This window comes from Motacilla alba, chromosome 1 (assembly GCF_015832195.1).
Source record: "Motacilla alba alba isolate MOTALB_02 chromosome 1, Motacilla_alba_V1.0_pri, whole genome shotgun sequence".
Lineage (NCBI taxonomy): Eukaryota > Metazoa > Chordata > Aves > Passeriformes > Motacillidae > Motacilla > Motacilla alba.
In genome coordinates, this window is record NC_052016.1 from 29219313 (window position 1) to 29237509 (window position 18197).

Genomic DNA, 18197 nt, shown 5'->3' on the forward strand with positions numbered 1-18197 from the left:
TACATAAGGGCGGCGGGTGCCGGCGCTCTCCCGGCGGTGCCGGCCCGGCCGCGGCGCCCGCCCGTTATGCGGGCTCGCCGGCGGAGTGGCGCCGTGGGGACTATGGCCGACGGCAACGCCGACTGGATGGGCTCGCTACCGCCCGCACTGCGCTCCCTGCCGCTCTCCAACCTCGCCATCCCGGGTAGGGCGGCGGGACGGGATGTGCGGGGCCGGGGCTGCCCGGGCAGTGGTGGGGGAGTTGCCTCGGCCGCGGCGTCGCGTCCCCCGTAATAAAGTGCTGAGGCAGAGGCTGGCAGGTGCTGGGGCTGAGAAGAGCCCTGTCTATCACAGCAGAGAATGGCGGGCTTAATCTCCCGTAAATACTGCTGTGAGACGCTAACCATTGACCTGTTGCTGTCGCTGCCTGCAGAAAAGGCAGCTGTGACCGCTAGCGGCCGTCCTGAGCGTTTGCAGGCGCTTTAAGTACGGCTGAAGTCGGCTGGGGAGAATGGCTTGGCTGCGTTGACCCAACAACTGGAAGTTTATCAAATGGAAGGTCTGCTGAGTTGGGGCTCTGGCCAGCCTGCTCTCGTGAGGAGTCTTCCTGCTCGTGTCAGAGGGCTTGGAACTATGTGATCTTCAGGCTATCTCCCAACCCAGACTATTATATGGCATGTCTCTTATACCTTGATTTGCAGATAGGTAAGCTTATAAATGACGACAACAACAGATGACCTGAAACTTACTTAGGCTGATTTTCTGTCTCTAAAAGGCAAAAAAATACTCTTCCTTGCAAATGTTAATAGGGAAGATTTTAGGGGTGGTTACTGCTCCTTATGATGCTGGATGTTACACTCTGGTACAGGCTTGGTTTTCATTTTAGTGCTTTAGCCTGTCACTAGCATTTTGGATATGTGTTGTAGCATGCATACAGTCTCAAGTTGTGTCTGGGGAGATTCAGGATGGGCATTAGAAGGAGTTTCTTCACAGAAAGGGTGATTAGACATTGAATGGGGCTGCCCAGGGAGGTGATGGAATCACTATCCCTGGAAGTCTTTAAGGAAAGAGTGGATGTAGCGCTCAGTGCCACGGTCCAGTTGGCAAGGTGGTGTTAGGGCTTGGGTTGGACTCTGTGATCTCAGCAGTGCTTTCCAATCTTCTTCTGATTCTATATGGCAGACATTCAGAAATACCTCCCTAGAAGCAGAGTGTGTGTTGTGTTCCTAGCAGTGTGGAATACAGGTGGCAGTTGAGGAATTTTTGCAGATGCTGAACAGCAATGGAGATCAGTGTTACTTGCCTTTGTTTTCTCCCCTGGAATGATGGACTCAATTGGTTTTGATTTGGGGATTTTGTTTGCTTCCCCACCAAACTCCTTGTCATCCTTTGTACATAGGAACAGAGAAAGAGCTCCAGGAGTGGAAACCTTAAAACTTTTTAAAAATTGAAATAAAATCAGCACTCAAAATCATGAAACTCTTGTTGTTTTTATACTTTTTGCACTTTGAAGAATTACAGCATTTAAAGAATTATTTTTTTAAGAAAGGAACAAAATGATAGTATCATGGGGCTATTTAAAATGGATGAATTGAGAGTGTACACATGAAAGAAACTTCTTAGATTTAATTTATTATGTACTACTGTGAGTGGGTATCTCCCTTGTATATTGCCCAAGAGATCTTTATAGGGTTCTCCTGCTTAATTTGTTGCAAACCTTTTGCTTGTTTTCAGTGGCTTTAGAAAAGGTAGCTGTGACTTCTGGGGGTGCTTTTAAAGCTACATTATTCTATGATACCAGGAGCTGTTAAATAATGGTATGAAGCCCCTTACTGGACGGTAGAGAAGGTCATTCTCTCCTCAGCCCTTAGAACCAACTGGTAGCAGGTAAATAATGTTGAAGATGGGTGCTCATGAGGTATATGGGCTATTTACACAATTATTTAACTCTGCTCAAAAGGAAGAGAGACTTTGAAAGAGTTAAGGCCCTTCTCCAAAGCTTGTGTGTGATCAGTTCCCACATTTGGGCTTTTCTGTTACTTCTGTTGGGAAAAACTTTAGCCAAGGTGCTAAACCAATATAGTCATTTGCAAGGAAAAGAGATGAGGTTTCCTGTGCAGTGTCATGAGAGGAGGGATCTTTTGCAATGAAAAATTGCCAACTATCAAGTAACTAAAATGTCATCAATGTCACAAGTATGCAGTATAGTCAACAAAAATAACCACCTTCAACAAGTGGTGACCTTGTCTGAAAGTCTAGAGGGTTTTCTCTTAATTATATTCCAGTAATCCTCTTTGGATGTGGGCTTAAAAATGAGCCCTTAAACATTTTGATTGTGGACGTGATCCTTGGCAGGGAATTGTGCAGTGCTTGTTTAATCTCAAGCTGACTTACATTAAAGAATTTTATGAAATCACAACTATGATACTTACTATTTTCCTTGGTCATTTTTTTGATCTACATCTGCTACTTTTCTTATTTCTCCATGTAGAAATGGAGCGCAAAAATCTGGAATGCTCTTACTGATCAGCTTTCAAAGTAAATCAGATAGTTAAAGAATTAGCTGGAGAGCCTAGCTGTTCCTTGCTTGTACTTGCATCCTAATAGTTGATGGCACCATTGTATGTCCAGTTTGTACTGTTTCATTTGAACTGCTGCAGAAATTTTTAGAAAGGCAGGTATCTTGATTACCTTGGTGCTAGAGTCTGAAGTCTCTGCATCTGAAGAGATGGCACCATTTTCCTGTTTCATCAGAGTTTTGCATGAATTCTTGTATTAGAACAGGTGAAACACTTTTTCTGTCTCCTCTCTGTGAGGTCATGATAAGCTCATGCCTTTTGGTTTGAGACAGCAAGGCAGTCTAGCAGATGTTCACTGCCAGCTATCAGTGTTTTAAGTGTTTCGTTAGTCCAGTCTCCAAGGTGCTGGATGAATGTCATGAGGAGAAAAGCAGGCAGTTCCATTTTCCTTTGGGTTTTGGTAATAATACATTTACTTAAACCTGTCTGGACTATTCCAACTTTAAATATGGATGTAACAGGTATACTTGGAGTTTTGGATCAATCTGTATTGCTTGCTTGGTTCCCAGAACTGGTCATGATGAGTTTTTCCATGCTGCTAATTTTCTTTCTTTGTCTTCTGGAGAAAACATATGATGGCTAAGGTAGGGATCCACTGCTGCTTGCAGGAGCACCCAAAAGAGTTATGCGTGCCCTTTAATAAATAAAGTAAGATGATTAAAAGTTGCTTCTGTCCCCTGCCTTTCCTTCTCTCCCTCTCCAAATATGGTGTGTTCCCCAAGCTAACCTTCTGAGAAGGTTTTTGTGGTGATGATAGTTTGGAGGGAATTTTTTATTTTGAGAAATGGTTCTTGTCAGAAAAGCTGCTTGCAACAGCTGCTCACGGAGTTGGGCAAGCCTTAGGATGGATGCTGCACTGTGTGGGTGTCCTGAGGGAACACAAAGGTTAACCTGATGTATCATGATGCTGCAGCTGTGGACAGGAAAGAACAGCAGGTGGAATAGCTGTAGAATAAATGAGTGATTGTTTTCTTTCACATAGTTTGGCTTAAACAAAGGCTATTAGTAAAAACTAAGCTTAGTTGGGGAAAAGTTAATTTTAATCTGAAATAAGTTGTTTGATAGGAGTCACTGAAGAAGTGAGCTAAAAGATGGAAAATTTGGGAAAAGTAAAATGTTTTACTTTAGCACTTTGAAATGTGATACTATTAAAAAAAAACTTACACCAGTGTTTTTCTCCTAGGGTGTAAGATTTCTTTTTGAAAATTTTGAAGTGAAGATGTTTGTGTTGTAGCTCAAACTTGGTATATCTAAGGCTGATTTGAAAAAGTAAGGAAGCTTTTGCCAGCAGAAGTCAGTTTTTCAACCACTGAAACACCTAGAGCCAGATGTCACACTCCGCAGTGTTCTGCTGCTCTGGAACATGCAGACTGGGCAGGCTGCCTTTCCAGGGAGATTTGGGACAGCTCTCCACCTGTGGCTTCTAGTGGTGTACCAGGCCTCTTCTGTCATCTTATAGTGATCCCAGCTGGTGTGTTCTTGCTTCCTCAGAAATCATGTGCACGGCTGGCCAGAATCTAATTTCTAAGTTATGCAGAGCATTTGGAATGTGGAGCCATTTCTGTCAGCATCAGGTTGGACAGTAGCTGAGGAGTTTCCTGTGGGATGCTGGGTTGTAGGTAGCCAGAGCTGACACATAAAAAATGGGGTTTACAGTTCTAGAAACATTTTTTTTTAACAGAGAAAATAATATTGACCTGAATATGGCCAGAACAAGACCATATTGGAGACTCAGAACAGTTGGTGTCTTCAACTTGACTGTTTGCTGATCCCCAAGGAGAGAGGTGTCCTTGCTCTTCTGAAATAGTAAAACTTTGCTGGTCCAAACTATAGCATAGTCAAGCTGCCGAATTCCCCCCTACAACACACACACACTCTTGACTTTCTAGCCAACTTGTAATATAACTTCCCATAGTTTGTTCATGGCAGTGTCAGTATGACTAGCCCAAAACTTGCCACATTAAGTGTGCCACTGTTTCTGCCCTTCTCTGAGAAGTTCATCCCAAGAGCCTCAGTAAGAAGCTTCCTGATTTTGATTTAAATGATCAAAGTACTATGAAATCATCATCCCTGGAAAACAAAGCTTTAAAAATACAGCTGGTAGGCAGTCTTAACAAGGCGCAGCCCTGCTGGCCAAGCCCATGGTTCACCTTAAGGGGGGGACGGAAGGCATGGAGAGGTGTTTCCTGAATTAATAACCTGCTATAAGTAACTGAGTTGGTGCTGTAGTGTGACTGTCCTCATGTGCCAGGTTCCAGTACTTGGAGGTGATGGGGCCCTGTGCATCTTCTGTACCAGATGCCATCTTCCCATCTACCAAATGGCCAACTCTGCTGTCCTGACAGTGTAGCTGTTCTCTAAAAGCCCTGTGAGCTGCCTGACCTGGAGTTGGCTACGCAGAGCCAAAATGGTTCTGAAAAGAAGCAGCAGCAAGCACTGTGCAGTTGAGAGCTGGCCACTAGGCTCTGACTGGATTGGGTGGTTTTTCTCTTTGTCTGCCTGATCCTGAGGTGAGCTGCTGAACTTGTTAAAGCTATGATTTTCTTGTTTATTTGTTTGTGGGCTGGTGTGGGCTGTGGACATGTGTGCTGAGAGGAGTGGTGGTCACCTTGAGGCTGCATCCTCCTCCCAAACAGTATTCCTATGGAGTTCTCATTAAAAGGATCATTGAATTATCTGAACTGGCCCTCTGTTGGGTTGAAGCTCAAAGGGAAGAAATATAAGATTTATGTTCTGTTTCACCAAGCTTTATTTTCCCTCTCAATTTAGTTTGCATCTACCAATGAATCAGGCGGTAACCACTGGAAGAAAGTATCTGCATTAAGTATAATGATGTTGCATATGATTTGTAAATGCAGACTTTTCTGAAAAGACAACTTATTTTATTACCTTGTTAGACTATTTGATTGTAACAGCAACTCTCAAATATTTTTAGAGAGGCTATTAACGTATCTGGGCTGTTACACTGGTGGAAACATTTGATGGAAGTTGTTCCACTGTTCTTAAGTAACCAAGTATTCTTTTTGTATGTCTCTCTGTGAGGAACTGGTCTGGCAGACACTACGTCTGTGCAGGAGCTCCCCTGAAAAGCCAGTCTTAAGGCTTCTCTTTTTAAAGAACTTCTGTCATCTGTTCAGCCAAAACCAAACTGCTTTTGAAATACCACAAAATTTTCTTCAGACAGAATATGAAGGTCCTAATTAATTTGGGTTTTTTCCTGGAAAAAAATTTCTTCATGTGACCTATTAAAATCTGTACCCTAGAGAGGGACTTAAGTGTGTCTGGTAAAGTGTCTTCAGCTTGACTATTCACTGATCTCCAGGGAGAGATGTAAATGGTAAATGAGTGCAGAATATGCCAAAGTTTTACTTCCAATGGAGAAAACTAGTCATAATGTTGATATAAATGGTTGTTGCTCTCCTTCCATGTTGTGAAAGTTTGCCTGCTTTTCCAGCAAAGATGCTAAAAGAGGGGAAAGTACCATGTAGTAAAGATTTCTCTATAGCTTTCTCAGAAGAGAATGAACCCTTGGTCCACTCAGTTCTCAGTGGTCACAAAAGAGGAGTTTAGGACTCTAAGCTGAAGGGTTTTTTCATTTTTGAGTATGTGGATCCAGTCAGGCTTTGAAATGGTAGAGACATGCTGTGTCTTTCTTGCATTCCCTTTGCAGACTGCTGAGAATGTTGATAAATGAGAAATCATTGCTAAGTGACCTTAACCTTCAATGGCAATAACTCCAGCCAGTGCCAAAAGGATTTGTTCTGGCTGGAGAGAAAAGTAAACTACTCTGTGACATTGTGTTTGACAGTTTTAGGTTCTCTTTAAGCTCTTGCATCCCATTGCACTGCCTGAAAGGGCTAGTGGGGGAAATCAGGGTAGTTCTTGGATAGAGAGAGGGAGTTTTCCTAAGAGGATTTGGTCTGTACTAGGATTTGTCTTTCTTAATGGGACTGCATTAAGAATATCTAAAGGATTCTTGTAGGTTTCTTAAAATATACTCATCTCTGTAGTTTTAGATAATTGATTATCAATAGGATGTTTCTTATTTCTGCCTCATCTTCTTTTGCTGGACAAGTTAGTATGAACTATTTGCTTTTCATTAGTGATGAACTTTTAAGATGTTAATTTTCTAATAAGAAAATCTGGATTGTTAAGGACCTGAATCCCGAGGACTTCCAGACTTTGAGAGGCACTTTTGGTTATCCTGTTTTTCCCTCAGTTTTGGCACACACAGGCGATGTGGTTTAAAAGAACATCAGTGGGATCATCTTGACTTGCTAGCACTTACATCCTGTGTTTTTGGAACTTGGTTACTGTTCTTCTGCCCATCTTAGCTGTGTAATGCCTGCTGTGCTGTGTCATGTGCAGTAGTTTGTAATGAGTGGGGAATGTACTTTGCCTAGTAAGCAGAGTTTGTACTAAGAAGTTCAGCGTCACTTTAGCTTGGGTGATTCTTTGGTCATAAGTGACCCTGTAATGTTTTTTAAGAGATGGGTTTTTTGACCTTGCTTCTTAGCTTCATGCTACGTTAAACATTAGTTTCTTACAATTTTCATCCTGTTAGTATTCTATTCATGTAAAGATCAATTGGACTTATTCAGATCTATTTAAGCTTACAGCACACTTGTCTGCCCTTGTGCTTTCGTTTATTTCTTCTTGATTGGCCAGATGTTTGCAGAAAGTCTCTTGAGCTGCTGCTTCTGACTAGTCCACAGCCTTGGAACCAGGGAGACTTGCAGTATGCTGAGACAGCTTGTATCCAAAAAACCCCATGACTTTTTGTCTTGTTTTGAGGTGATTGGCAGTGCACAGGTAATGTTCTGTGTTGGAAGATCTCTGCACTTTGCATGCTGTATAATCATATTTTTAATATTCCATGAAGGTAAATTTACAAGGGGTTGGTGACATGATGCTAATCCCTGTCCCTCTGCAGTATTTGCAGGAAGTATTATGTGGAAATAAAATATATTACCAAATGGTACAGAATCCTAGAATATGCTGAATTGGAAGGGACCCACAGGATCACCAAGTCCAACAGCTGGTCCTGCACAGGACACCCCCAAGACCCTGTGCCTGAGAGCATTGTCCAAACACTGCTTGAACTTGGACAGGCTTGGTGCTGTAACCACTTCCCTATTCCAGTGTTCAGCCACCATATGGGTGAAGATACTTTTCCCAAGATCCAGTGTAAGCCTCCCGACTCAGCTTTGTGCTGTTTCCTGAGTCCTGTCACTGGTCATGAGAGTGAACAGCTATAGCTGGTATTTGTTGACATTGGAAGCTTGATAACATTCTGTTGATCAGTGTTATTTGTTTCAGCTCCACCATGGGTTTCTTTGACTATCTGTGAGTAAGTAGCATGACAAATAAACACACTGGGAAGTTAGATTTTACTGCAGATGTGATGATAAAAGGCTGCTGTCTTACAATCAGCACAAGGGCTTCAACAAGAAGTCATCCTGAACTGTGAAATACAATCTATTTAACGTATTAATTGAATTGAAAAGGAAGCTGTTTAACATAAAATTAACTTGTGGAATTAGTATAAGCAGAAAAAAAAAAGTTTAAAGATATGAATGAAATTTAATCCACAGTTGCAATTACTGGGATAAAATTAAGAGATCTGTCCATCATTTTAAGTCTGGCGTCTGGAAGATACCTATATAATATTATTCTAACTATAACACAGCTTTTGGTAGTTAAATATCTGGGCATTTGATGGTATGTGACTTCTTTCCTTAAAGCTTCCAGTCTTTGTTAGGTGAAAGAAATGAAACAGAAATAAAGCTGCCAGCTGATTAGCAGTCCCCTAATTTTTGTCTTTGAATGCGCAGTCTCTTTCATGATTAAATTTAATGCTTGCTGCTTCGTGCTGCACATCTTCACCCCATTGGAAGCAATTGGCAAATCATGATCTCTTCATTGTATTGCCTATGCCTGACTCGGTTTTGGGAAGGGCTGAGCACTAGTCTGATGCCATGTCACTAGAGCAGCTCAGTAAGGTGTGCTGTCTGAGCGCTAATCTGGTCTTGTGTACAGTGATTCCATGTCCTGCACATGCAGGAACATGCTTTTTAGGCTGGACTTTGAGCCTCTCCTTACCTAAAGGACAATAAAGGCTCGTCTCTGCCTTTTGATTTCTCAGTGGGTGAGGCAGAGGTTATAAATACCTAGTTTTGTTAGTTGCTTTGTCCACAATCAATAGGTTTAAGGAATAGCTTTACTGAATAGGATGTTGTTTATATTTAAGTTGTTAATTATCATGTGAAATGTCTTGATTCAATAATTCTTGAGGTTGCTTTTTTCCCCTAGAAAAGTACTTGGCATAATTTGCAGCAATGCGCATTATTATGGGGAACAACAGATGGTGAGAGATTTTTTATGCCTGGAAAGGAGTTTACAGAGTGTGTTGCTGTGAGAGTTTTGTGGTTCTTGCTCTGTCCAGGACCTGCCAGCCTTGCTGCTTTTGCTGGGCAGTGTCCAAGCACCTTCACACGTCCTTGTGTTAGACATTAATTGAGAATCTTCTTAGGAATCTCTTACACTGAGCTCCTGACAAAATGGGGCTGGTCTGCTCCATTCTTGCCATGTAGGGTCTGCCCTTTGCCTTTGAAGTTTTACAGATTTGGGTTGGTTTAGGTTATGCTTTTTTGAAAAGAAATCATGCTGTGTCACATGTATCAGCAAGCAGCTTGGCTCCTTCAATAGGAACAGAATGGCAAGACTTTTTATGAGTTTAGAGATAGAGCAGGGATTATTTTGGCATCATGATGCAATCAGCTTAGCATGTACTTAACATCTAACAGCTAAGCTATGTTTAAAGGCAGTGCCTCAGGTGGTAGTATATCACAGTGATCTTAAATTAAAGAAGGGCCTGGTGGATGATGTGGGTCTTCACCTTGCTATTATCCCACAGCCCCACAAGTATCCAGTGCTGTTGCTCAGGGTTTCAGTTTTTTGACCAGAGTCAAAACATTGTGGATCCAGGTTTGGCCTAGATTTTGGTGACTGGCCTTTTTAAATGACCACTGAAGACCCAACTAAACTTCTGCTGTCTTTCCAGTCTCAGTATTGATCATAGAATGATCATCAGAATTGGTGATGCTTCCCTGCCCTGCCCTGCTTAGAAGGTGATGTGCTACCAACAGTGAAAAGGAGAACATGTTTTGCAAATGCAACTAGTGTTCTGCTTGGTTATATCTAGGTATACATGCTGACTTTGATGTAGGAGGAAAGCTCCATTTCCTAGACTTTTAGCAGAGCCATGGGGCAGTAGTTAATAGGATCTACTCTAACTATAGAAGCATATCACACCTAGTTCAGTTTCCTGTTAAGGAGTGCAGTTTTTAAAGTATGTGTTGAAAAAGTTGTGATGTGATGACTTGTTTGGGTTTTTTGTGGATCTTTTTTCTTTTTTGATACTGCTTTCTAGTGCTAGGCTGTAAATAGAATTTGGTTTGTGATAGTGCAGGGAGAAAATTTGCTCTTTGTATCCTTAAAAGCACCTTGTTAGTGTCAAACTGCGAAGGAAAGACTTTTGTAGCTGCAAAGTGAATGATCAGAATTGGGAAAATGAGTTGGTTTTTGGTTTAGATTTACTTAGACAACTCTGAGGTGACAACAATATATTAGAGGCAAGATAAAATTATCATTCCTTTGTAAGTCAGATTTATCAGTCTGAGGGAGCATAATGGTGTGAGTGATTCCTATAGGTTCAAGGATGCTGCACTGTCTTAGTTAATATGAAAATATTTCTTATGTCATTGTTCTACAATGTTAAACTGTCTTCTACAGTGACCTAAACAAAAGAAAAAATAAAAATTGATGGAATTAAGAACTAGGAAAAAGAACGAACAAAAAACACAACCAAATGAAAGATTTCTTTGTGCAGAGCTACTAATTCCAAGGCAAAAGGCAAGCCCCTTGTGATTAAAGTCTACTTTCCAAATATTTTAGAAGCTTGAATGATTCATTCTGCTGTACAGGGAGGTAGATGAATTTCAAATATTTATAAACTGCAGTTTGAAGCATCATACGGCTTCTGAAATATCTTCACTAGATGTTTGCTCCTGGATTTTGTTTGGGGTTGCATGTTTGGAGATGGGGGGGAAAAAAATCTAGGTGTTGCTCCACAACTGACAGCCACTTTCTGATGTAGTTTACTGGGACAGGTACTAAAATGTTGCTTAAGATGGCATCTTTGGCACTTCTTACTTCTGTCTAGAAGACTGAATGACAAGCCATAACAGATGCCCACTTATAGAAATGTTGTGAAGAATTCATGGAGAATTGGTCAGAATTAGTTTTGGAGTTCGTTTGTAAAACTTAAAAACTTCACACTACCTGTTCACTGATTTTGAACTAGTTGAAATCCATGGAAACAGAGTGCATTTAAGGTTATTGAGAAGTGATGTTTAGTTTATGCACAGTCTGTTCTTTCATCTGGATTTAAAATGCCGACAAGATAATCCAGTTAAGAACATAATCCTGTTTGTAGCTCTGATCTTGCATCACAAAAAATGCATCAGTGTTCAAGTGAGCACTGGTACACAAACAAAAGGTTTGGATAAAGGAGGCTGTGAATGCCTCAAATGCTATCTTGAGATTGAATGTGACAGATGGGTATTTCAAAGAGTTGCAGACTGAGGTAGAGGACAAAGTTTGAAATTCGAGAAAAGCATAGTCCTGGAAGCAGGGACAAACATGCAGGAATGTAAAACACAGGTGCCTGGTCACGTGTACCCTGGGGCAGCTGGAAAATTAGCTCCTTAGGTGAAGATGCTTTCTCTACACAAGCACAGATAGCAGGTAGGGCTTGGCTTAATGGGCAAAGGTCTCCTGTCCTGAAGACAAAGGGTAACAAGGGCTGTTAGAGCTCTATCTAATAGTGTTTTTGCTGGCTGGAGCTTCACAAGGAAGGTGAGCCTGGAGCAGCTACAGCTTCTTGGCTAGATTGCTGGTACCTGGTGCAAATGATCACAAATCCTTGGTAAACCCCAGTCTGTAGTGGATCAACTTCTGCCAGTCTTTGCTTTATGCTGTTCTGGTACGGTGCAGACCAAGATAAACTGCCTTTTCACGCTTTGTTCTGTTACTGACTTGGCTAAGGTAGGGGTATTTCATTCACTCTGAAACTTTTGTCTCAGGGTTTTTTCCCATTTACTACAGAATTTTCAATTGGAGGTTTTTCTAATAAGCAAAAATTTTATATTGGAGATGCAGTTTCTCTGCCAAGGTTGTGTTACAGGAGCTTTTTTGGAAGTGCATTATTTTGGTTGGGACTGGTGATTTTGATTGTTGGTTGTACTTTTTTGATTAATTTTCTGTTCACCATGCCTTTGGTTACTTGAAAGCATGCCAGGTAAAAGACAATGTTCATGAATTTGTTTAACATGAGCTTGGTATTCATCTACACTGTAATTGGTGGCGTGTTCAATTGTTCCACCTCTAAGTCCAGCCAGTGATTGCCCACTGTTCAAACTACTAATTATTTATCTGCCATCTTGGGGCTAAAGTGAGATGTGCTGGTAGGACATGTGCAGGTGCACAGTCCATTATGTGAATAAAGATACCTGTTCCAAGATGTTTGGTGTGTAAGGTTATGGTTGGATATACCAGGTGGAAATATGGTCTCAGATTTTCAAAATTATTCTGGAGATTCAGCCTAGATCAGTCATGTACCAGGCTCTGGGAAACCTTTGGGGGTTGATTTGTAGTTTGTGAAGGAAGGTTAGAAGGAGGTTTACGTTTATCACAAATGTTTGTTTTGTTGTGTTCAGAGAGCATTGAAATTGGGAGCTCATGAAAGAAAGCAAGTCAAACTGAGGACCTTACACTTAACTCTTGTTACACTGTCAGGGGAAAGTAAGGTGTAAAGGATAATCTGAAAGACTCACACATGAGCATAATGCTTCCGCATCCCAGTCACACATGTAGGACTTTGTTCAGTTTTCAGGGCACATGGGTACATGTGTTATGGGATAGTCACTTTTTCTAAAATTAATTTTTCTTGGCTTTTTTTTTCTAGGATCACATGATTCTTTCAGCTACTGGGTCGATGAGAAATCTCCAGTGGGACCAGACCAAGCAACAGCCATCAAACGTTTGGCCAGAATTTCCTTGGTTAGAAAGATCATGAAGAAATGGTCAGTGACTCAAAATTTGACTTTCAAAGAGCAGTTGGAAGGCGGCATCCGCTACTTTGATCTTCGAGTATCTTCCAAGCCTGGGGAAATAGGACAAGAAATTTACTTTATACATGGTTTGTTTGGCATCAAAGTATGGGATGGGCTGAAGGAAATGAATAGTTTTCTTGAGCAGCACCCCAAGGAAGTAATCTTCTTAGATTTCAATCATTTCTATGCCATGGATGACAGCCATCACCACTTCTTGATCAACAGGATCCACTCAGCATTTGAATCCAAACTTTGTTGTGTTGAATGTGTAGAATATGTGACATTACTGTACATGTGGGAGAAGAAACACCAGGTAGGGAAAGGATGTTTGATGCTTTTGAAACCCAAAATGTTAAGATTTTAGAGACAAGCCAGGTGTAGCTCCCACTCACAGATACTGAACCAAAGATGTTGCTGATGATCAAATTAAAGCCCACTAGGGCCTCCTCTATGTAGTGTGCATGTTTTCCTCCATTTACATGCAGCTGTGTTTCCCCTCATCTATGGTGGCCAGTCTGTCCTGCTCCCAAGCACATTTGTTAAATAATTAAACTATAGTGTCCTTGGAGCCTAGTGCTCCTTACAAAGGGTTTTCTCTTCTGGAAGGGCATGTAATGCAGACTTGTGTTGCTGAAGATTTTAACTGTTGTCTTTCTAGCCAGTGTGAAGCATATAAGCTTTAGCATGACTAAGGTATGGACTGAATTTCTTACCCGCTTTGCAGCCATCCAGATCTGCAGAGGTGAGGTTAATGCCTCTTCGCTGTGGTAACTGCTCCCATAGGTACACAAAAACTGAGAACAGAAAACGGTTTCAGCAGCAGCACATAATTCTTGAACTGGAAATGAGGCTTTGAGGAATTGTTCTGAACTGGTGCTGTCAATGTTAGGCTTCAAGAATAATCTTGTGTAAATGTGGATGTTTGTAAAAAACGTTGCCTCTTCGTGCTGTAGAGAAGCACCTTACAAGGTAAAAAATACTAACTTTGGATTTGATGGTTTTGCTGACAGCTGGACTGGCTTTGGTTTCTCATGCAGCAAGTGTGAGCAAGATGCCAGTATGTCAGTCATGTGCCAATCAGCCCAGCACACTTCGCCCTCTTAGAGGGAGGTATTCAGAAGATGGCAAGACTGCTAAAATCCTTACCTTCAAGTACAGATACAGTATTTTCGGGCATTAAGAAGTTGGAATGCTTTTAAGCTGAGCTCTTTAAATGACAGAAGTAACTTTGTCATTTTAAACTGATGACCCATAAAGCCTGAAGCAATCCTGTCCTCAAAGCTGAACAGTATGATCTCCATCTCCTTTGGCTGTAGTGTGGCATTGCCGGGCATGTAGGACATGGGAAGAGACGCAGAATCTTGACTCTATGTTTTAGAAGGTTGGTTTACTATATTATGGTATATATTATATTAAAAATGCTAAATTAAAACTATACTAAAAGAACAGAGAGAAAGGAATTGTCAGAATGTGAGACAGGAATAGAATGGAATGAATAGAATGGTCAGTTTTGTGACTGACCAGAGAGTTTGAATAGTTCTATCCTTGATTGGTTATTAAGTAGAAACAACCAACATGGACCAAGCAACAATGCATCTGTTGCATTCCACAGCAGCACATAGTCATTGTTTACATTTTGTCCCTGAGGCTTCTCAGGAGAAGAAAATCCTGACAAAAGGATTTTCATAAAATATGTCTGTGACAATGTAGTGCAGCGAATATACTGACATTCATGATTCAAGAGCAACTTTTTTGCTTGGTCCTCTTCACTGCTATGCTAGGTGCAGCAGTACTGTATGAACATATACCAATGCAGCAGCCCGTTCAAATAAAAAGATAGTAATTGTGACTTAGTTTGGTTTTGTTTTGTTTTTTTTCTTTTTTTTTTGTTCTTTTAGGTTCTCATATTTTACCACCACCCTTTGTATCAGGAATATCCCTTCCTGTGGCCAGGTAATAAAATGCCAGCACCATGGGCTAACACAACTAATGTGCACAAACTGCTGCAGTTCCTGGAGACTACTCTGGGGGAACGAAGTCGATATGGGACTTTCCACGTTTCTCAAGCAATTCTCACACCTCGAGTGAAAACGATTGCGCGGCATCTGATTCGTGGTCTGAAGAACACACTTGTTCATAGGTAAGGACCTGTCTTGATTGTCTCGGTTCTTTACTTAACATGTCTCGTGTTGAAAGAGGCACTGAGCAAGAAAGAAACTAGGAAATGTTTGCTTAGGCTTGCTGAAATCATGCCGTTTTGCTCAGTACCTATTGTTCATGAGAGATACTTGCAATCATTGAAAATAAAGACTTAGTGCAAATAATAAAGGAACAGGGTATATATGTGTTTCCTGGTAATTGGAACTTTTGGAATGTGATATGATTTTGTAAAATGTAGGATGGATGTGTGGCTTCAAACCAATTCATTTCAAACTGGCTGAAGTTGGATTTAAGTGGGGGTGGAAAAAGCTTGTGCCACGCAGGAAAATTGCTTATTTCTGGACTTAGTTTTGCATTTGTCCATACAAATATCTCAGTAACTTCAGTAACAGCCAGAGATGTATGACCTAGGGCAGTATTTTACTTTGTATTTTAAGGGGGGCTGGGGGGGAGGTTTTCCAAAAATTAGATTCACCATTTGACTTTTTTTAATACCAGTGACCATTGTACAATTAATTTTCCTATGAGTAAGGTCACGGTAAGAGGGTTTTGCTTTGATTAGCACAGAGTGCCAGTGCTTTTTAATAGCATTAACAGCATGACCAGGATAGTTCTGTATTTATTTTATGGAATTACCACCTTGTAGCCCATTTGCTAAAATTACCAGAACTGTAAAAGTCCTCTTGAATATTAGGAAGAGCTCTTTACTGTGAGGGTGGTGAGGCCCTGGTACAGGTTGCCTAGAGAATTTGTGGATGCCCCATTCCCCTCATTCCCTGGAAGTGTTCAAAGCCACGTTGGGTCGGGCTCTGAGCAACCTGGTCTAGTGGAAGGTGTCCCTGCAAAAGGCGAGGGCTGTTGGAATGCAATGATATTTAAGGTCCTTTCCAACCCAGACTACTAAGTGATTCTGTGAATAAGAAAATCGCAGGTTAGGTATAAATCTCGGCATTTCAGTCCGGCTCGTGTTTAGAGGCGTTGGTCTGGCCCAAGCCCGGTGAACTCCGCTGCTCTTGGGTTCTGTGCCGGCCGCGCTCGCCACCAGGTGGCGCTGGGGGCCCGCGAGCGCCGAACCCTGCGGGGCATCCGCGCCAGGGCCGGGCGGAATTCCTGAGCCAAAACTGCCAAAGGATCGTTGTATTTAATGGAATGGGCGAGCAACTCTGTTTCGAGGAACTGGCACAGATCTGTGCTCTAAGCCACTGTTAGTGGGAAGCCTGCCTTCAGTCCATCCCTTTCCCTTATCCTTACCACTTCTTTGCAACTAAACGGAAAGTTGCAGATAGGTGCTGCTGTTTGCATAGCGTGATTACCTGTGTGCATTTGCACAAGCTGGCTGATATGCAAATGTGTCCTTGCAGTTTTATGTAGATGCCTGCCTTCTTGTATGGAAACTTTGCCCTGGATTTGAATATTTAAATATTTTCAGCTCGTGCTAAAGGAGACTTGCAACAAGTCACACTTAGCTGGCTGAAGTCTGGTGTGTCCCTTGGCAGTAGTTATGCCTTCACTCATAGTTCTTGATAAGTTTTTTTTTATTGTCCTGATTCACCTGGAGTGAAGTGATTTTAAGTTTTTTGGGTTTGCTTTTTTCTCTTCATCATCCTGTTAGCTAATTTGTTAGCCTACTATTTTCTCAAATAATGTATGCATATTACAGCACTAATCTAAAAAATGCCAACATATTTAGCCATTTGTGTCTAACTGCTGAAGAGCATGGTGTCTCATGTTAGAGTGCAAGAAAGCTGGTGCAGACTCCTGACTTGCACTTGTAATAAATGTATTAAAATTCCTGCTTGAATAAATATATTTGTACCTAGGGAAATATATATGCATAAAATAAATGTTCAGTCATGCTTTAGAATTCGATACAAGAAGCACCCAAATCTTTAGAAGTCTTTCATAGGAGTTGGGAAACCGGTTACCTCATTAGAATGTAGCATCCACAGGTGTTCACTGAATAGAAATCCAAATTAGCAAGTGAAGGGGGAATAGCTCCTATGGAAATTCTGAGGAGTCTTGGAGCCCCAAGCCATCATCGGCCAATAATGACCATAGATAACCAAAGACAGTGTAGTTCCCTAAATCGACTAGCGTATGAATACCCAGTTGCAGTAACCCAACTAGCATGTGAATGCGTGGTTCCGTAACCCTTATTTTACATGTATGTGTTCCCGGCACACGTTGTGTATTCCAAGGCAGCTTTGTCCAAGCAGGAGACAGGAGTCTGCCAACACCAGGTGGAGGACAAGGAACTACATGAATATTCGAGTGGCTCTCTGGACCCCCCTCTGTCTGCTCGAAAGATAGGATTCTTCTAACACCGGACAGCAGATGAGGACTGTATATTCGCAGACAGAGAAAGGAACAAAAGAAACTTGGCTTCGGGCAAGAAAAATAGTATAAAACCTGGACTCACTAGAACGGACTTTGTGAACTCACCAGATCTGATGCAAAAGGGGGTCAGAACTGTGTTCACCCAGAGTTGAGTCCCAGGCTTGGCCCTGTTCCTTTGATTCGTGGCTGGCATAGATTGTGATCTGATACGTGAAATAATATCTATGTCTTTTTGTTAACTTTTAATTTGGCTTTTGCAAATTATTGATTTGGCCTAATCTGGTTTTTACCTATAACACATTGTTGTCCGAGAAATATTTGAAATTTCTCCCCATAGTAGAATTTCTAACTCTGTTTAACTGAGTTCCTCACATACCTCTCCTTTAACCAGTTGTAGTGATGTATAGCAGGATGATCAATCCCTGTGGAGCTGACAGCTTCATTCTAGGTTTGGTTTCCCTGACCCCATTGCTCTGAGTGGGTCTGGCGGCTGGAGAGAGTTTGGGAGAAATGCAATGCTGTGGCCTCCAACAACTTTTTTCCTGCCAGCCCTGAGGCAGAGGAGGGCAAGGAAGCATCTTGGGCCAGGTATGGCCTTGCTTTGTGTTGCACTGGTCTGCTGTGAAAATGAGCATTTGACTTAACATGTGCTTGGGTGTAAACAAACCACGGTGGAGAAAATTGTAGTGCAGTATTAAATCCTGAAGCACAGACTACCCAGTGAATATAGACGGGGTTTTGTATGCCTGCTAGTGGGGATTGATGACTGACCAGTATTTGTGTTTGATGGCTAATGACCATGTGCTGTGTTAAGCACTCATCTCATCAGCCAGTTTCGTTTAGGGTGATGGCCCTGATCGCAAATACGAGATATTTTGTAAACAGCATGTTGTATTTGAAATGAGTGGAGTATGTATAGAAAAGTGCCTCTTTTAAAGTGTTTAATTTTCTTTATTTCAATTTCTTT

At 41.6% G+C, this 18197-nt stretch overlaps 1 protein-coding gene and 1 long non-coding RNA gene across 3 annotated transcripts in view; one reads left to right on the forward strand and one right to left on the reverse strand.

Moving 5' to 3' along the window:
- PLCXD2 (phosphatidylinositol specific phospholipase C X domain containing 2) overlaps positions 1-18197 on the forward strand; it is a 23883-nt gene continuing 5686 nt past the window's right edge. The window contains exons 1-4 of one of the 2 annotated variants that reach the window (XM_038142782.1): positions 1-184; positions 12586-13046; positions 14632-14873; positions 17092-18191. In XM_038142782.1, the coding sequence (XP_037998710.1) occupies positions 67-184; positions 12586-13046; positions 14632-14873; positions 17092-17203 (933 nt within the window). In that variant the 5' untranslated portion in view covers positions 1-66 and the 3' untranslated portion in view covers positions 17204-18191. Of the gene's footprint in view, positions 185-12585; positions 13047-14631; positions 14874-17091; positions 18192-18197 lie in introns of those variants that run through there. The other variant, XM_038142772.1, reaches the window with a different exon arrangement.
- LOC119703248 overlaps positions 12646-18197 on the reverse strand; it is a 22245-nt gene continuing 16693 nt past the window's right edge. Inside the window, exons 3-4 of the long non-coding RNA XR_005257600.1 lie at positions 13447-13527; positions 12646-12783 (exon numbers count right to left, since the gene is read on the reverse strand). This is a non-coding gene — a long non-coding RNA (uncharacterized LOC119703248). The remainder of the gene's footprint in view (positions 12784-13446; positions 13528-18197) is intronic.